The 16,907-nt window shown below is 56.4% G+C and overlaps 1 protein-coding gene across 2 annotated transcripts in view; it reads right to left on the bottom strand.

Moving 5' to 3' along the window:
• Positions 1-1,168: 1,168 nt before the first annotated feature.
• The window catches only part of PNKD (PNKD metallo-beta-lactamase domain containing), a 60,746-nt gene continuing 45,007 nt past the window's right edge, over positions 1,169-16,907 (bottom strand). For both annotated transcript variants that reach the window (XM_004762742.2, XM_004762744.3), the window contains 8 exons: positions 7,448-7,563; positions 7,153-7,265; positions 6,475-6,533; positions 5,647-5,739; positions 5,138-5,301; positions 4,354-4,440; positions 3,397-3,512; positions 1,169-3,096 (listed from right to left, as the gene is read on the bottom strand). In XM_004762742.2, coding sequence (XP_004762799.1) covers positions 2,923-3,096; positions 3,397-3,512; positions 4,354-4,440; positions 5,138-5,301; positions 5,647-5,739; positions 6,475-6,533; positions 7,153-7,265; positions 7,448-7,563 — 922 coding nt within the window. In that variant the 3' untranslated portion in view covers positions 1,169-2,922. The remainder of the gene's footprint in view (positions 3,097-3,396; positions 3,513-4,353; positions 4,441-5,137; positions 5,302-5,646; positions 5,740-6,474; positions 6,534-7,152; positions 7,266-7,447; positions 7,564-16,907) is intronic.

Here is a 16,907-nt window from a genome sequence, read left to right as displayed (position 1 = left end):
CCTGGGAATTGCCCATTCAAGACAGGAGTAACCCGGAGCAAGAGAGCAAGGAGAGCTTGCTCTTCTGGAAGGTGAGGACCATGGCCCCTTACTCCATGCCCACCCTAAGCGCGGCCCTAATCTGGGGGCCCATGGCAAGGTCCCTTGCTTAGGGTGAGGAGTAGGCTGAATTGTGCCCAGGGGTGGGAAAACTATGCCTTGGTCTGGCCCCAAGGAAATGTGGAATTAGGCCAGTGTTGCCCAGTCTTCAGGCATAACAAAGCAACCTTTAAGAGTTCTGCTATGGGGGAGCCTGAGTGGCTCAGAAGAGAGGCTGGTTCTCGAGTTTGGCAAAGGTTGTGATCTCAGGGTTGTGGGATCGAGCCCAGAGTTGGACTCTGCACTCAGTGGGGAGTCTGCTTGCAATTCTCTGTCTCCCTTTCCCTCTGCACAACCCACAACCGCTCACACCGTCTTTCTCTCAAATAAATAAAAAAGGGGGTTCTGCCAGGGCCCAGGGTCTCCTTTACTTCATTCCTATTTCAATAAATATCCTTAATTACTTTCATGTATTGAAAACTGCGATCACTTTGTGGAAACAAAAGAAAAAAGAACACTGCTATCATGTGTCAAAAATATTAACCCAGGGGTGTCCGGATGACTCAGTCAGTTGAGTCTCTGATGTTGGGATTCCAGAGCAGGTCATGATCACAGGGTGGGGGCACCGAGCCCCACATTGGGCTCCATGCTCAGCGGGGAGTCTGCCTGTCCCTCTGCATGCACCCGTGTGCTCCCTCTAAAATAAATAATAAATTATTAAAAAGATATGGACCTCAAAGGTAAATACAATGAAAACAAAACCAGGGTGTTAAAGTTTAACTCAAGATAGTTGACCAACTAAGGTGCCACCTGGAGTCTGGCTCTGTTAGAGACGCGTTGAAGAGAGGTCAGGACCAAGACCTCTCCTCTCAGTGCTAGTCCTCTCCCTGTGGCTGGAGGTGCACCTGTGCTTCCCACGCTTTGGGGGACACTGAGGCAAGCATGTTGTAATTCTGACCAAGCCCACACAGGCATGCAAGGACCTTATTTACAGCACTGTTTCTGGCCAAGGCTCTTGGAGCTCAGTAACTCCCAGTTAGCAGCCTGGAACCAGAAATAAAGATGGTCTCATGGAGTGATCAAGCCCCAGTTAAATTATTCATTCATTCAAGATTTATTGAGCGCCTCCTGTGTGCCAGGCACCGTGCTAGGCGCAGAATTACAGAGATGCATAAGATACAGTCCATGCCCTGAAGGGTTCACAGTCTAGAAGGGGAGACAAACATGTAAACAAGTAAAATACAATGTGAGAAGTGCCACGAGAGAAGCATTTACAAAGAGCAGAGGTAGCCTGGAGGGTGAGGAGCATGGGGTTGTCTTCCTGGAGGAGGGGGACTTTGAGGGGTATTGTGAGAGATGAATGGGTGTTTGCCAGGCAGATAAGGCTGGAGGAGCAGGGGAAAGGCATTCCAGTCTGAAGGAACAGCATGAGCAAAGGCACAGCGGCATGAAACTGCGTGTCTGTTGGGGGAGTGGGGACTGTATTCTGGTGGTATTGCTAGAGTTGGTACCAGACACTACGGCTGGAGAGAGAGGCAGAGGCGGGATGATGAGGGGAAACCGATGGCAGGGGGCATCTCAGAAGCTCACTAGAGGCGAGCATAGCCTGAGGGAAAGCTTGAACACAGGAAGCAAAGGCTCCCGAGGTATGCCTCCTCCTCGAGGACCTCAGGAATCCTCTCTGAGGCCCCAAAGGGACCTGGACCAGAGGAGAGGCTGAGCCAGAGGGCAGGGCTCAGGCCTGGGGTCCTGGAGGCTGCCACTCGGTGGAGAGCGGATAGCTCTCTGCTCCCAGGCTTGATTTCTGCGCTCTGCTGCGTGGACCCCCTTCCCCGGCCAGGATGGGATCAAGGATCGAATGAAAGATGACGTGAGGAGGTTCTTGGCAAACTTTAGAGGGCCAGAGGAAGTGTTTTATAACCAAAAGAGGAGAGGGACTGAGGAGGGTAAAGCAGGAGTGAGAACAAGGCAGAAGTTCCTAAGAACAAGGGCCATGAGGAGAAAACTGCCGCGCCGGGGTGCAGGATGGCTCTCGCCCCTGGGAAGCAGAGTCCTTTGGGCCCCAGGCACACAGCTGCACAGGGAGCCTGACTGGCCAGGCTGCAGTCCAGCATCCCCTGTCTCCTCAGCCTGAGGGTGCGGTGTCAGGGGCAACCAGGACCCTCCCCCTTCCAGGCTGCAGGGGGATCACTGAGGCCGAGATTGTCCAGACATGCGGACGTCCAGCCCTTTCAGTGTTCCCAGAAATGGCTCTGTTTGAAAAATGCCTTCATGGGTGGGGGACAAGGGGGCGGGCAGGGGGGAGGCTTGGGGAGGAGGGCCAGTGTCTCAGGGCGCCGGAGCCCAGCTGCCCCTCTGAGTGACCGCTTTTCCAAGGCACCACACCCCAGGCCACTTTGGGGGCCTGAGTGTCTTTCCCAAGTCGGGAAGGGAGAAGGGGGAAGAGGACTCAACCTGCTCCTGGCTCCTGCTGCCCTAGGTGAGAGTGAGGCCCTCCTGAGGGAGGGGTGACCAGCACTCTCCACGTCCTTGACAGGGGCAGGAGTGGGGCCAGGGAGGAGGCCCCCTCCCAGCAGGGTCTGGAGAGGTCCCAAGGCTCTCCCTTTCCTCTTGCCCTGGATATCTCCGCCTCCCCCCGTGGGGTCTCCAAGCTTTCAACCAGCCTCTGTCCTTTCGGTCTCATGGCCTCGTCCCCTTGTCCCTCCTCCCGCGACAGTGCTGGACCCTGAGGCCCCCCGTGGGCGCCGATGGAGGTGGTGGTGGCAGCAATGAGGGGGATGGCATGGTGCGGGCGGTGGGTGGACTCCCCGCCATGGGGGATGGGCTGGCGTGGGCGGGGGGCTGTCACTTGCTCTTGTGCAGGTCCTTCAGCTGGCGGAGCTTCTCCAGGAGCTGGGCCCGGGAGTAGTCATCGTCCCCAGTGGGGCCTGGGCCTGGCCCCAGAGCCTCCTGCAGCACCAGGCAGTGGGTCCTCAGGAACGGATTGTAGGAACGCTCCTCTCCCAGTGTGGATGGGCACTGCGGGACAAGAGGCACCAGGTTTGGTGGAGACAGTCTGGGAGACAGACCCAATCAGGGAAGCCATCCCCCCAGGACCCTGTTTCAGGGTTCAGGGGGCCTCCCTTGAAGGCCTGTGCACCAAACATGTCGGGGCTCTAGGGACAGGTCTGCAGGCCACAGCTCATCATGAAGGGGTTCCTGCTGGGGCGTGCCCTGGGGGGGTCCCCCCACCCTTACCTCCCCCTGCCCCCACCTTATCTCCCCCTCCCCCCATGTCCCCCACCCCTCACCCCCACCCCAGGCCCCACCCGCCCGCACCGTGCTCTTGCGCTCCATTCGCTGTCTCTGGACCCACTGCATCTTCCTCTCCCGGGCCAGGTTCTCAGGTTCCACCACACCTGCGAAGCCCAGGTTCTCTTCTGCGTACTCGTGACCTGAGGCCCAAGGGGCGGGGAGGGGAGGGACCAAGATGCCGGGCACAGAGAGCAGCAGTGCGGTTAGAAAAAGTCCTCCTTCCCCCCAGGCACCTGATGGCCAGGGGGAGGGCTGGGAGAGCCCCAGCCGCCCAGGAGCCCTGCCTCCTAGCCCTCACACTGCCCCTGCACAGCTGTGCAACCTCAGCAGAGTCATGGCACCTGAGCCGCAGTTTTGTCATCTGGCACGTGGAGCAGATAATACTACCAGGTCACAGATGTGTCCCCAGTGCCTAGGACAGAGGCTGGCATGCGTTCGGCATTCCATCAAGTGTTTGTCAAATGAATGGATGGGTAAATCTATGTTCTGAGGATTAGCTGACATCTCAGTGATGTGCTTGAGAATCTACAACTATCCGACGTTTGTGGACATATGTAGGGATGTGCAGTGTCTGGACGGACGGATGGACGGACATGCCACATACACACCTGGGGACAGATGCACATGCAATGTGGGGTATGGGTGCCTGCAGTGGACATGCGCAGAGTTGGGTTTACTGACTTCTCTGATAAGCAAAGGTGATTTTCTGTTCTTGGCTCTGGCTGTAAAATATCAGCCATCTCTGGGCTGCCCCGGGGCCTACAGGGCTCCCCGGAGGCCGAGGGCTGGCTGTCAGGGGCAGCTGGCATGAGAAGTAGAGGCGCGTTCCAAGCCAGTATTCCAGAATGAAGGGGGCTCTGCCCTCATGGCTCGAGCTGGCTCCGAGGAGCCACTGGAGGTGGAGTGGTACCCCCTCTGGGCCAGTTGCAGGGGCAGCTGGGGCTGTAAGGAAGTGAGAGAGGAGGAGGAAGGGGACCTCACCAGGCCACAGCAGAGTGTCATCCCCTAGCCCCAGCACCGTGTCCAGGGAGCTCAGCATGGTCTCTGCGGTGCCCTCAAAGGTCCGTCCTGGCGAGGGGCGGCGGGTGTGTCACAAGGTACAAGAACACAGCTCGGTGTAAGGTACAGGGAGCGGGCTGGGGACCAGCGTGCACAGCTGGGACTGGCCACCAGCTCTCATCCTGGCCCCTGCCACCCCCACCCACAGGCATCTACACCCTCCTTCCCACTGGTTGCTGAGCCCACATGCTCACTCCCCAACCAAGCCTGTGGCAAGGCCTGCACTGCACATACTGACATGTGGATGGAGGGGGACGGAAGCATCAGGCTGAGTGCCCAGGGCCCCCAGCACAGTTGGTGTGGGGTGACTCTTTTCCATGGCTGCCCTCTGAGACTCCACACAGCCTGGGACTGTGATCCTTCCCTACCCACAGGTCACCCTCGCATTCAGGGCTTCTCTACTTTTTGTAACCGAGTCTCTCCAGGTATGAAGAACTAGGCTCCGCCCAGTGGAAACCCACGCCCTGCCAGGTCTGTACTCTGTGACAAGCATCATCTCGTTCTGTGCATCCTCTGTGGGAAGTTGCAAGGGTATTAAAAACCACGGGCTCACCCGGACGGGAATAACAGCAAGGCAGTGTCTGCACTGAAAGCAAAGTTTTCATGCACTGCATGGAGCTGTGCCGTCTTTGGGTTTCAGCCCTGACCTCTCCCTCCTTTCTATCCACCCCCGCTCCCACTTCCCTTTTGGTGGGGGGGAACTCACCACAGCCAGAGAGGAAGAGGAGGTCCCCTGAGAAGAGACAGGAGGGACCCTTGTAGGGCTCTCCGTCCAGCAGGTAGACCAGATGGCCTTGCGTGTGACCTGGGGTGGCCAGAGCCCGGATCTGAAGTCGTCCCACGCTAACCACATCTTGATGACACAGGGGGCTGAGAAGCAAGGCAGCAGGGGAGAGAAGGTGCTAGAGCCTGGGCTGTGCTGGGCCTTGCCCCACCCGATGCCCAAGGAGTTTGGTGAATTGAAGGAGGCAGGGCTTCCACACCGGAAAGGGAAGGCACTGACAGTGCCCAGGGCTTCAGATCCAAACTCTCGCCTCTCCCACTCTCGGGGACCATGGCTGGATGAGTTGGGGGGTGGGCTGTGATCTGCCCTCCAAGGGCCAGGAAGGGGGTCAGCAAAGATCCAGCTGCTGGCACTCCTACAGTACTCGACTACAGGACAGGGTGTGGGAAGGGGCGAATGGAAGGGCCACCCACCCCAGGACAGGGACTTACTGGGTGAGGTAGGGGATGCCGTCCTGAGGGCTCCCGTACACCCGACAGTCCTGGTGCCGCCGGCTGAGGTCACGGTTCCCTCCACTGTGGTCCCTGGAGGACAGCAGAGACAGGAAGGAACTTTAAGGGGCAACAGTACTAGGCCTCCTTGCCTTCCTTGTTCCAGATCTCTAGGCCTTCAAGCCTTGAGCCCCGGGCTTCTGAACTGAGCCAAGCTGTCCACACCTCTAGGCCTTTGTTCGAGCTGCTCCCCTGCTCACAATGTCATCTCCATGACCTGCCACCCCTCCCCTCCATTGCCCAGCCAGTGCCCGCCGATCTTTTTGGATCCTCTCAGTTTCAGGGCCATCAGCCTGTAAGTCCTCCAAGTGGATCTTGGAGGTCACACTTCACCAAGAGCCCCCCCACCTCCTGTACCTTGTGCCAAATGCCATCTAAATGTCTGTCATTGTTGTACCTGATCACGCAGGGCTATCTCCCCTACCCGACTATAATCTCCTCAAGGAAAGAACTCACAGGGTTTGCCCATGTCCCAGACACAGTGGATATCTAATACGTGCCTCAGGAATAAAAGATAAATGCCTGTCCTGTCCTCCTCTAGGGCTCCAGGAGCCTGATAAGCCCCACGGTGGGAGACCTGCCCCTTCCCTCCTTTTCTGCTGGTGCCCCCCAAGACTTTATGAAGAAGGTAGGTTCCTTGCATCCCGACTCCCTGCCCCCCCCCCAGCCCAGCCTCTCCTCCCTGGGGTCTAGTCCTGCCAAGCCCACAGGGGCAAGGGTTGGCCAGGGAAGATCTTCTGGACCCAGGCCCCCACCCCAGCCCCTTACCAGTGCTTGTGGGTGCAGAGGATGGCAACCAAATTAACGCCCTCCTTTTCAATGGAAGCCTGGGGGAGAGAGGAGGCACTGAGATGGAGGGGTGGTGTGTAGCGGGGGCGGGGGCACAGGTGCCGGGTGAGAGCAGAGCGCAGGGAGAATGAGAGGGGAGGGAGGAGGCTGGGGAGAAGGGGGGCAGCTGAAGCTGAGCCACAGCACAGGGGAGATCATGGGGAGGTGGGCGGAGGGAGGCTCGAGGGGCAGGGGAACACACAGGTACACACATCCACAGAGAAATAAGAAATGGGAAGGAAAGATGGAGAGACCCAGACACCAACAGGCACAGATGAGGAGAGAAGTTAGAGGGTCAGAAAGGCACCACAGAGAGTGAGACACACAAGAAACCCCAGACCACGGTCCTGAATCTGCATCCCCTTCCCTCTGGCTCCGGTTCCCCCAAAGCTGTAGGTCCCCCACTCCCCAGGCCATGCCCTGGACTCTGGCCCCTCCCCCATATTGTGGTTTTGGGGGGCTCTCTGTGTTCTTGCATGTTGGGGTCTGTGTGTGAGGGCACAAGGAGGGGGCACATCCCACTGGCAGAGGGATCAGGAACAGCCCCTCTCCAGTGAGGGAAAGCTGCCAGTCCCCAAGGTGACCCAAATTACCACTGTCCCCCAATCTTCCCCTCACCTGTACGGCCTGAGGGTCTGAGGGGTCCACAGCCACAGCCAGCCGGGCCTGGGTGTCGATGATAAGGTAGCTGTAGTTGTCTGAGAGGACAGGGATGGGAAGCACCTTCACTCCTGGAGGACAGAGATGGGCTGTGGGCGGGGTTCCGGCCAAGGAGCCCAGCGATTGGCGGTGGGGGAGGTTGTGGGGTGGTGGTGGTGGTGGTGGTGGTGGTGGTGAGTGGGCAGTATACGATGCGGGGAGGGTGGGTGGGCACAGCTTGGGGCCATGCTGGCCCGGGGCAGCCAGAGCTCACCGTTGAAGAGGCGGGGCTGGGTTCTGGAGTGGCCTTTGGGGTAGCGATTCCGAGCCCTGCGCAGCTGCTGGCGATAGAAGAGGTACCCCAGCCAGGTGCGGGTGTACAGACTGTACCTGCAGGGCGGGAAATCTGCGCTCAGCTCCGCCCCCTGCACGCTCGGCTCCGCCTCCGGCACAAGGGTCCCGCCCCCACACCCTTGGCCACACCCCCAGTCCCCGCATCTCTCCCGTCACTAACTGTGTGCCTACTGTTTGCCCTGCTTAATCGTCAGGCCAAGATTGAGAATGGGACAGACACACCCAAAGCCCCAGGGCCATCCGCGGAGATGGGAACGCAGGGATTCACGGAAGGGACTCGAGAGGGTGAGGGGTTTATTCCACAAACGGTGTAGGAGTTACGCAGCTGAAACGAGGTGTAAAAAAGTAGTTTCAAAGAGCAGGTGAGCATCACATCACGCGGGGAGCTGCTGAGCCAGATTCTTTGCCCCATCACCCCGTCTGCGCTCCTCAGCCCGGCTCGGGTGGGGCCCGGGAATTTGCATTTCTAACAAGCTCCAGGTGATGCTGGTTGCTGGGGCCCAGGGACCAAACTCCGAGAGCCTCTGGGGCGGAGGAAACAGGCAAGGCCCAGAGGCAGCAGACAGCAGGGCCGCGTTTGGGGAAACTATAGAAAGTGCAGTCTGGCGGGTTGGAGGAGGAAGTAGGGAGTAATGAAGCGGGATGGCCTGACCGCTCTCCGTCTTCTCGCCATGTCAGGCCGTCCCAGGCTACATATGGAAAAGGCGGAAAAACCCGACACAAAGAGGGGTCTTGTGACTAACAGAGTCCTCCAAACACAGGACGGCAGCATGCAAGGAGAGCCGCTGGGGCATGTGTGAGAAGCACAGTCGCGCAGGGCCCCACGGTGGGCTCAACGCTCCACTGCCACCATCTTGAAATTCTTAATGATTTTGCCCTTGGCTGTGTGTCCCGGAAGTGAAGAAAGGAAGAAAGTGAAGTCGGAGGCCACACAATTTGCGCATGCTTGGTCCCTGATGCCCCCCTCCCCCATTCACGGTGCCAAGGATCACAGGAATATGGTGGCCCCACCATGGTGGGAATTCAAGACTCAAATGGGTTCCAAAGTGACTATACACCTATGACTGAGTGAGGGCCCGAGAGGCCACTCCTTTGGTCCAAACCAGAACTTGTTTCAAATGCAGGAAGAAGGTGTTCTAAGAAACACAAATGACCAAGAAATCCTGCCCCATCCTTTCACTTGTGTTACTTCCCTGTAAGATCCATTTTGGCTGCAAACCTTGCTACAGGAGGCAAGGGATAGAGGGTAGCCGGACTGTCCTGTCCCTTCCGTCCACCCTGGCTCATTAGTAATCCAAAGGCAGACGGGGCTGCAGAATGTGGGCGTTCCAAAAGTGAAAATAGAAACAGGTAATTCCGTTCTGTGCAGCATTTCCACTGCTTGGGTAAGAACTAAATACATATCTGCATACAAGCTAGGAAGGTGTATTGCAGTTTCGGTGATTTCATATGTGACTTAAATGTCTTATATTTGCATTTGAAACGGATTGTACAAGGGTGCCTGGGTGGCTCAGCCTCCCACTCATTTCAGCTCAGGTCCTGGCTTCAGCATCAGGGAATAGCGCCCTGTGCTGGGGGTGAGGCCTGCTTGGGATCCTCTCCCTCTTAAACAAAAACAAAAAGCTGGGATTGTATAATAATAAAGCAAAAGGCAAAATTAATGCTGATAATTTAGATTTTTAAATTTTCTTTACTTAGGCTGATGTTAAGTAGCAAATGAAAAACATCAGGACAAGAAATTGTAGAAGAAAGGAAAAACTTATATTTTAGAATTTTTTTTTAAAGATTTTATTTATTTATTTGACAGACAGAGATCACAAGTAGGCAGAGAGGCAGGCAGAGAGAGAGGAGGAAGCAGGCTCCCTGCTGAGCGGAGAGTCCGATGCGGGGCTCGATCCCAGGACTCTGGGATCATGACCTGAGCCGAAAGCAGAGGCTTTAACCCACTGAGCCACCCAGGCGCCCCGATATTTTAGAATGTTTCATGGCAACTTTTTCCTGCTCTTTGAGGAAGAGGCTCCGGATTCCGTTTTCCACTGGGCCCTGCGAATACTGTGCGCAGCCCAGCCAGCACAGGACCAGCCACCTCAAGCTGTCTCACACCTCAGCCTCTCAGAAGGAAAAATGAGACCAGGGTGGGGTGTTGGGCCAGGGGCGGGGGGCTTACAAAAGCCTCCTGTGTCCATGTTTAAGGTTATCCAGCAAGTCAGTCAGAAAAGAAAAATCTGGCTGATTAAGACTGAGACAAAGAAGGGGCATCTCGGTGGCTCCGTTGGTTAAGTGTCTGCCTTCACCTCAGGTCATGATCTCAGGATGCTGGGATGGAGCCCCATGTCGGGCTCCTTGCTCAGCGTGGAATCCGCTTCTCCTTCTCCCTCTGCCCCTCCTCCCTGCTTGCTCACTCTCCAGCTCGCTCTCTCTCTCTCAAATAAAAAAAATCTTAAAAAAAAAAAAAAGGCTGAGACGAGTCGAGGTGCAGGGTTGGGGGTAGATGGTGGACCCTAAAGGTCGACGGAGATTTGCTGTGTCTGTCTTGGGGCGGAGGGGGCAGGGACAGCAGCTCTTGAGGCCCCTCTGGGAAGAGCTAGCTCATTGTCTACAAATAAGTTGGTCAAAAATGAGCAGGTTTCCATGACTGCATTAGAGATTAATCATTGCCATCCCTGCTCCAGGTGCCTGTGCACCTGTGTGCGTGGGGAATTTGGATACCCTGTGGCAGGGTTTTGCCATGCTTTCTGTGTCTTTATGTCCAGTTTCCATAGGCTCCTACCCTCCCTTCCTCCTTCCTCCCTCCCTCCCTCCCTTCCTTCAGACTTTATTTATATATTTGACAGAGATAGAGAGTACAACCAGGGGGAGCAACAGTGGGAAGGGGAGAAACAGGCTCCCCACTGAGCAGGACCCAGGAATTAGGACCCCAGCTGAAGGCAGATGCCCAACCAACTGAGCCATCCAGGAGGCCCAGCCCTCTTTCTGTTTCATTTTCTTTTTCTTTTCTTTCTTTTTTTTTTTTTTTTTAAGATTTTATTTATTTATTTGACGGAGAGAGAGAGAGACAGTGAGACTCTCAGGAAACCAAGCAGGGGAAGCAGGAGAGGGGGAAGCAGGCTTCCCACTGAGCAGGGAGCCTGATGTGGGGCTCAATCCCAAGATGCTGGGATCATGACCTCAGCCAGAGGCAGACACTTAAACTGAGCCACCTAGGTGGCACCTCTGTTTTCATTTTCAAATCAGTTCCAGATCTTCCCACTTTCACCCATTCAACGGTATTTAGTGAGGCCTGGCTTTGCTTTGGGCGGAGTAAGGCAGAGTCACTGCCCTCTGGCAGCTTATATGCTAGTGGGACAGACAGGAGGACAAATACATTGTCAAGTCAAGAGGATAAAACCAAACTGGGCAACAGAACAGAGAACGGTGACCTCAAGGAAGGCTGCTCTGGAGGTGACATTTCCAAGAAGCAAGGGAGCACTCGGGGCCAGAATCTGGGGAAGGCTTACCAAGAACTGGACTGACAGGAAGTATAAAAGTCCCCGCGGGGAGGAAGGGAGCCAGCTGGCAGGGGCTGCTGACTCCCTGTTCTATGCTGTTGTAATCACAGAGTCGGCACGACAGACATGCCCAACAGGAGGGGACTGGTTGGGACAACATAAATATTCTGGACTGCACTTTAGACCAGAAGAGGAGTGTTAGTGGGACAACTGGAAAAATGTCAGTAAGTCTGGAGAGTAGTTAAGAGTTTATATGGACGTTAATTTAACATCTTGGTTTTGCTGTCTGTGGTTATGGGAGACAGAACATTCAGGGGAGCTGGGTGAGAGGTCTTTGGGGGATCCTGTGTACTGTTTCCACAAGTCTGAAATTATTTCAGAATGAAAACTCAAAAGATCACAAATAAGTCAATAAAATCATTTTCCTCTGTGCCCCGACACCACCTTGCATCCATGCTCGGAGTCCTGCTCCTGACCTCACTCCTTCCAACTTAGACTTATGGGAAGGGCCCGGGCCCCAGCAACAGAAAACTCTGGGTGCCAGTTATGGCTTGGCGCTCCCAGCCCTGTCTCCTTGGGTGAGTTACTGGTCTCTTAGATCAGCTTCCTCATCTACAAAGTGGCGACACCAAGACTTAGTCCTGCAGGACTGTGTGAACATTCAGAGACATACAACGAGATAACAACTGTGAATAGTCTGCCAAGGGCCGGGTGGGTGGAAGGTTTAGCAACTGTCACTTCCTTCCCGAATTCAGCCAGGCCCCCATCACAGCTGTTGGAAATGGCTGTCCACATTCAGGAGGGACTGATAGTTGTTGCCTGTCTTCCCTTACTGGATGCATCTTAGGCATGCTTTCTCCCCAAGGGAAGGTCAAGTCCATGAGGACAAGGGCCATGCACTGGGAGGCTGCAGTTAACAAGGCCCCCTTCATGCATTCACTGTCTTCCGCAAACCTTGCTTCACGTGCTGGGCGCCGGGCAGACAGCAGAGAGCAAGGCAACTCTGGGGGGCTGACAGAGCCAAACTAGGAAACGCATTAATGAGAGGCAAGTGGTTGAGTGCAGCTGGCGAGGGAGGAGAGTCTGACTGTGGAAGGCCTGGCTCTTCCCTGAGGGTCACACTGGAGCCGGGAGCCCAAAGGAGAGAGGGAGTGCAGTCTGTCCGAGCAGTCCTCAGGCCCCGAAGCAGGAAGGCATATTCTAGAAATTGCCGGGCAGGGCTGGAGGGATGGAGAGTGCCAGGGAAGGGGTCAGCGGAGTGGTCAGGGGCCAGGCCATGGTGGGGCGGACAGAAATTGCTGGTAGGTTTTAAAGCAGGAGGCACATGCTTTGATTCCCTTTCTAAGAGTTTGCTGGCCTGCCGTGTTGGAGGGAGCGGTGAAAGGCAGCAGAGTGGCAGGTGGCAAGAGGAACTGAGTTGCCAGTGGGGGACCTGACCAGGGTTTGGACTGGAGGGGTGAGGTGGAGGTAGGTGGGAACGGATGCCAGACCTGAGATGGGTGCGCTGCTTGGCTGTGGGGGAAGGGACGAGGTGGCCTCATGGGCCTGAAGTCTGGGTCACTATACAGAGCAGGGGAAGGCTGGCTTGGGTGAGAGGCAGGGGCGAGGACGCAGGGACCCTGGGATTCTGTCCCTAGGCCTGCTTTTTCCCTGACAAAGACTTCTGTGTGACTCTCTCCAGTCTCAGAGCTGTGGCTCCTTCCTCGGCCTGCTGCGCTGCAGGCTGACTGTCTCAACAGCCAGGAGCCCAAATCCATGCTTGTCAGCTCCTCCCCTTACCCCCTACAGCCTCTCTCTCTCTGCGAAAGGCCTTGTCACTCTCCCAGGGACACAAACTTGAGCTGGCATTTAACTCTCTCCCCGGACACACACGCTACCAAAACCGCTACCAAAACCGAATCCTCTCAGTTTCCCCTCCCCCAAGCCTCAGCATGGGTCTCGCCTGGGAACAGGTCCTGGGAGCTCTTCAGCAGGCCCTTGCGAAAGACTTTCCTCAGCTCTCCGCCCAAACCGCAAACCAATGGAAAACTTTAAGTTCTCAGATCGACACCTGAATGAGCCCCGCTCTTGCTTGGGAGCCTCCAGGGGCTCCCCGCTGGTGACAGGAGTGTGTCCCACAACCAGAACCATCTAGAGCACCAGGTCTCAACGTGCACGAAACTCAAATACACATTAAGCTAACAGACATGCTACCAGGGAAACAGACAATCTGAGAGTAGTTATTAAAACTGTCAAAGCAGGGAGCCTGGGGGCTCAGTCAGTTAAGTGTCTGCCTTTGGCTCAGGTCACGATCCCGGGGGGTCCTACTCCATGCTCAGGGGGAGTCTGCTTCTTCCTCGCCCTCTGCCCCTCCCCCACTCCTGTGCCTATGCGCTTGCTCTCAAATACACACATAAAATCTTTAAAAAATAATACAAGATAAATAAAAATGTCAAAGTACGCAAAACCACTATGCAGATTGCCTGGGGATACAATCGGGTGTAGGGAAAGAACCAAGGTGGCTGAGCGGACAGTCACTGTACAGCTCAGCAGGGTTCCCACGCAGGCAGGGAGGAGGTCGGCTGGGAGGTGGACACAGAGACTTCACGGGTCCATGATATTTTGTTGCCGAAGCTAGGAGGTCGGGGAGTTGCTATATTCTCTACCTGCTTTTGCACGCCTGAGACACCTCCCGCCAGCCTCGTACTACCATTGCGCCTGGCTCCTGCTCTCTGGCCTCGAATACCCTCCAGGCCTTCTCCATTGACTAGACCCCTAAGTATCCTTCAGAGCTCGGCTCAAGCCCCCCTCCTGATGGCCCCCGCAGAAAGCTACCCTCTTCTGCTCCATCTGGAGCACTCGGCCTCCCCCTACCCCCCCCTGCCCCGGGGGGTGGCAGGAGCTGAGCCCCCCAGTGGTAGGGCCTTATCCACTTCTACCAGGTGTCTAATCAGTGCCATGCACGGGGTAGGTGGACTCGGCTGGTGACCCAGCCTGCTCCGCGTGGCTCCTCTGCACAACCCCCCCGCCGGAGTACCCCAGCACCCGCACAACACAAATTGGCTCTCAGAGAATGCTGGCTTAGTGGCCAGCAAAGGCTGGGGTTGTGGGGCAGGGGAGGCCAGTATGCAGGTGGGAAGCAGCAACCTGGAGGAGAGAAGGCTCTATCCACTCAGTGGGCCCCACGTCTGCCTGTGGACCTTGTGAAGTCTGGTGGGGGCTTGGGAGGCCCAAGTTGCAACCACCTCTGCCCCTGCTCTCCCCTCCCCTGCTCACCCATTGACTGTCCAAGTCCCTCCCTCTCCCTGCAGCACCCACACACCCGGCCCAGCCGGGTGCTCTGATAACCAGGTCACCTAGACCCAAGGGCATGGGTGGGGCTGTGTCACAGGGCACAAAATCCCAACTTCCCAGGCTCTGGGGTCGGGGCCCAGGGCCACTAAATGGAGGAGATGGAGGGAGAACTGGACGGGAAGGGGGGGTCTGTCCACGCAGGTTAGAGCATGCCTCCGCAGCTCATGGGCTTATCTCTCCCCAGCCACACCCCCGGGCAGCCCTGAGCTCAATGTCTCCCATCAGTCATCTCCTGTCCCCCTCCAAACAACCTGGAGGCAGCTACTATTCGTTCCTCCATGGTATAGACAAGGACACGGAAGCCCGGAAATGTGGGAAAGTGTCCACCCAGATCACAGCAAAGCGAGCGAGGGGCAGAGATTCAACCCCAGCATCCTGATCCTGGAGTTCACATGTGTGACTGTTGACATCCTCCCCAAATCCTGAATGAGGGCAGAGGATGACATGAGTGGGCCTGAAGTATTTTCAGGTTGACCCACCTCCTCTGAGGGCCTCTGTTGAGAAAAATGCTACATCAGGGTGGTTTCAGGGACCCAGACACACAGCCCGGATCTGGCTGTTGGGACCTCTTAGATCACTGATTTTGGTCTTTTTGAGACCAGACTTGAGGCGACCTCATTACACATGCCACATTTCGCTGATGAATGGAGGCTCAGAGACCCCACAGCCCTCCGGGGAAGAAACCCTGAACTGGAGAATCTTGAAGGTCCCTTTCAATTCAGGGCTCTGATTCCTAATCCTGGGTTTATGACGGCGTTGATGGTTCCCTGGGCAGAAGAGCAGGAAAATAGAACAGATCCCAGCCAGGAGGAACATGTGAAAGGGAAGGAGTCACTGGGAAGAAGAATCTGTCTCATCTGCTAGCTCCCCCACCCCCAAACCTTGCTGGGAGTCACTGCCCCATCAAATGGGCCCCTGTGGCTTCCTTTCTTCTGTTGCCAGAGGCAAGAAGCAGGAATGCACTCCCTGCCTCAATTTCCCTCCCTGTGAAACCAGGTGCTCCTCCCCTGTAAAGGGGCAGCTTGGCCTGGAAAGGCCACATGATTTATAAGATGCAGCTGACACCCCAGGGCCTAATGTGGGATTCAAACTCCCTGCCCTGGGGTTCCCAGGCATCAGCAGAAATCTGGAGGTGCTAGTTAAACAGGAAGATTTGTACCTTCTCCTCTTCGGCCTGCTCTCCCTGCACCCACACTCCCCACCCCCACCCCCATCCCTAGACCCCATGCCCTGGCCCCTCGCCTGAATTCTGATTCAGCAGTTCTGGGGCCCAGAATACCCACTGTCACTTCACCAAAAACAAAAGTAAGTTTCTTAATTGGTCTCCTGGGACTCAGAAAAACCACAGTGCAGGTTTGGGAGGGGATTGGGGCAGACTGCCTGGGGTGATCCCCTGCCGTTGTCCCCAGGGGCCCTCCCTGAGGGGTTAGAGCTGGGACACAGCCCAGGTCACCCCAGTGAGGGGTCACAGGCACACCTTTCACTCCAGCTTCACTGAACAGAGAGCATGGGTTCTCTGGCTTATGAGTCTGAACTTCTAGTCCCGTGGGAGGCCTGTGGGCCAGCTGGGGACTGAGACACAGCCCCTCCCCCTCCCAGACACCCAGTGCAGAACACACAATGGAGTTCTTCTTCCCCTCCTCCCTCGGGCAGTGAGAGAGGCCTGAGGGCTCTCAAGTGTCAGTCAGACCAAGCTCCCTCTGGGCCCTGACCACCACTGGGCCCCAACAGGCAGGCCCAGGTTGCAGAGGCCTCTGGTCAGGGGGTGCTTTCACCATCTCCCCTCATTCTCCCCCAGGACACAGCCTGACCCAGGCTTTGCACGGGACAGGGAGCTCTTTATGAAATCCAACCAGAAAGGCCTGTCTGAGGGCCGAGGGGCCTGGAGTGCTACTGGGACGGGGCCAGGACCCTTAGGAACAGAAGGAGACTCAGTGTTTGACGTTTGACGTTTTCTCAAAACTGAGGAAACCAAAGAAGATAATGAGACAGCTAAAAAGGCCCTAGGGAGGGAGTTTCCTGAAGCTGCCAGCAGGGCTGGAGTAGGGGGACACTTCCCCACGCCCCGGAGAGGGGCAGCGCCTGCGTGGTCGAAACGGGCCTGCCCCGGGGGACCATGGGGGCCTTTCTCCAGTCTCCATGCCTGTCCGCAGCCCTCACAGCCCTCCCTGGACTCCATCCAGTTTTCCCCTACTCTCCCTCCCCCAATGCCAGCCCTCTTGATTGGGTCCTGTTCCCTGGGCTAGGAGTCTGACGGCGGGTCGGGGGAGGGAGGAATCAGACCTGTGGAAACCTAATGGAAGAACAAACCAGGATGGGCAGTGAAAGCTCTAAGGGGAAAGCCAGAGCCAAGGGCACGCTGGAGGCAGAGATGAACTTGGACTGGGGAGCCTGGGCAGGCTTCACGGAGGAAATGGAACCTGTGCCAAGCTTTTCATTCACTCAGAAAACATTTAACAAGGGCCAGCTGTGTGCCTGGAACTGTTCTGGACACTGGGATACATTACTGGAAGAAATTTCTCCCCTCCTGTGGCTCATCTTCTGGTTGGGCGAGGAAAC

This window comes from Mustela putorius, unplaced genomic scaffold (assembly GCF_011764305.1).
Source record: "Mustela putorius furo isolate JIRA1106 unplaced genomic scaffold, ASM1176430v1.1 tig00000275_pilon_pilon_pilon, whole genome shotgun sequence".
NCBI lineage: Eukaryota > Metazoa > Chordata > Mammalia > Carnivora > Mustelidae > Mustela > Mustela putorius.
Note: the sequence above shows the minus strand (reverse complement) of the source record. Positions and strands in the feature narration are given on the sequence as shown.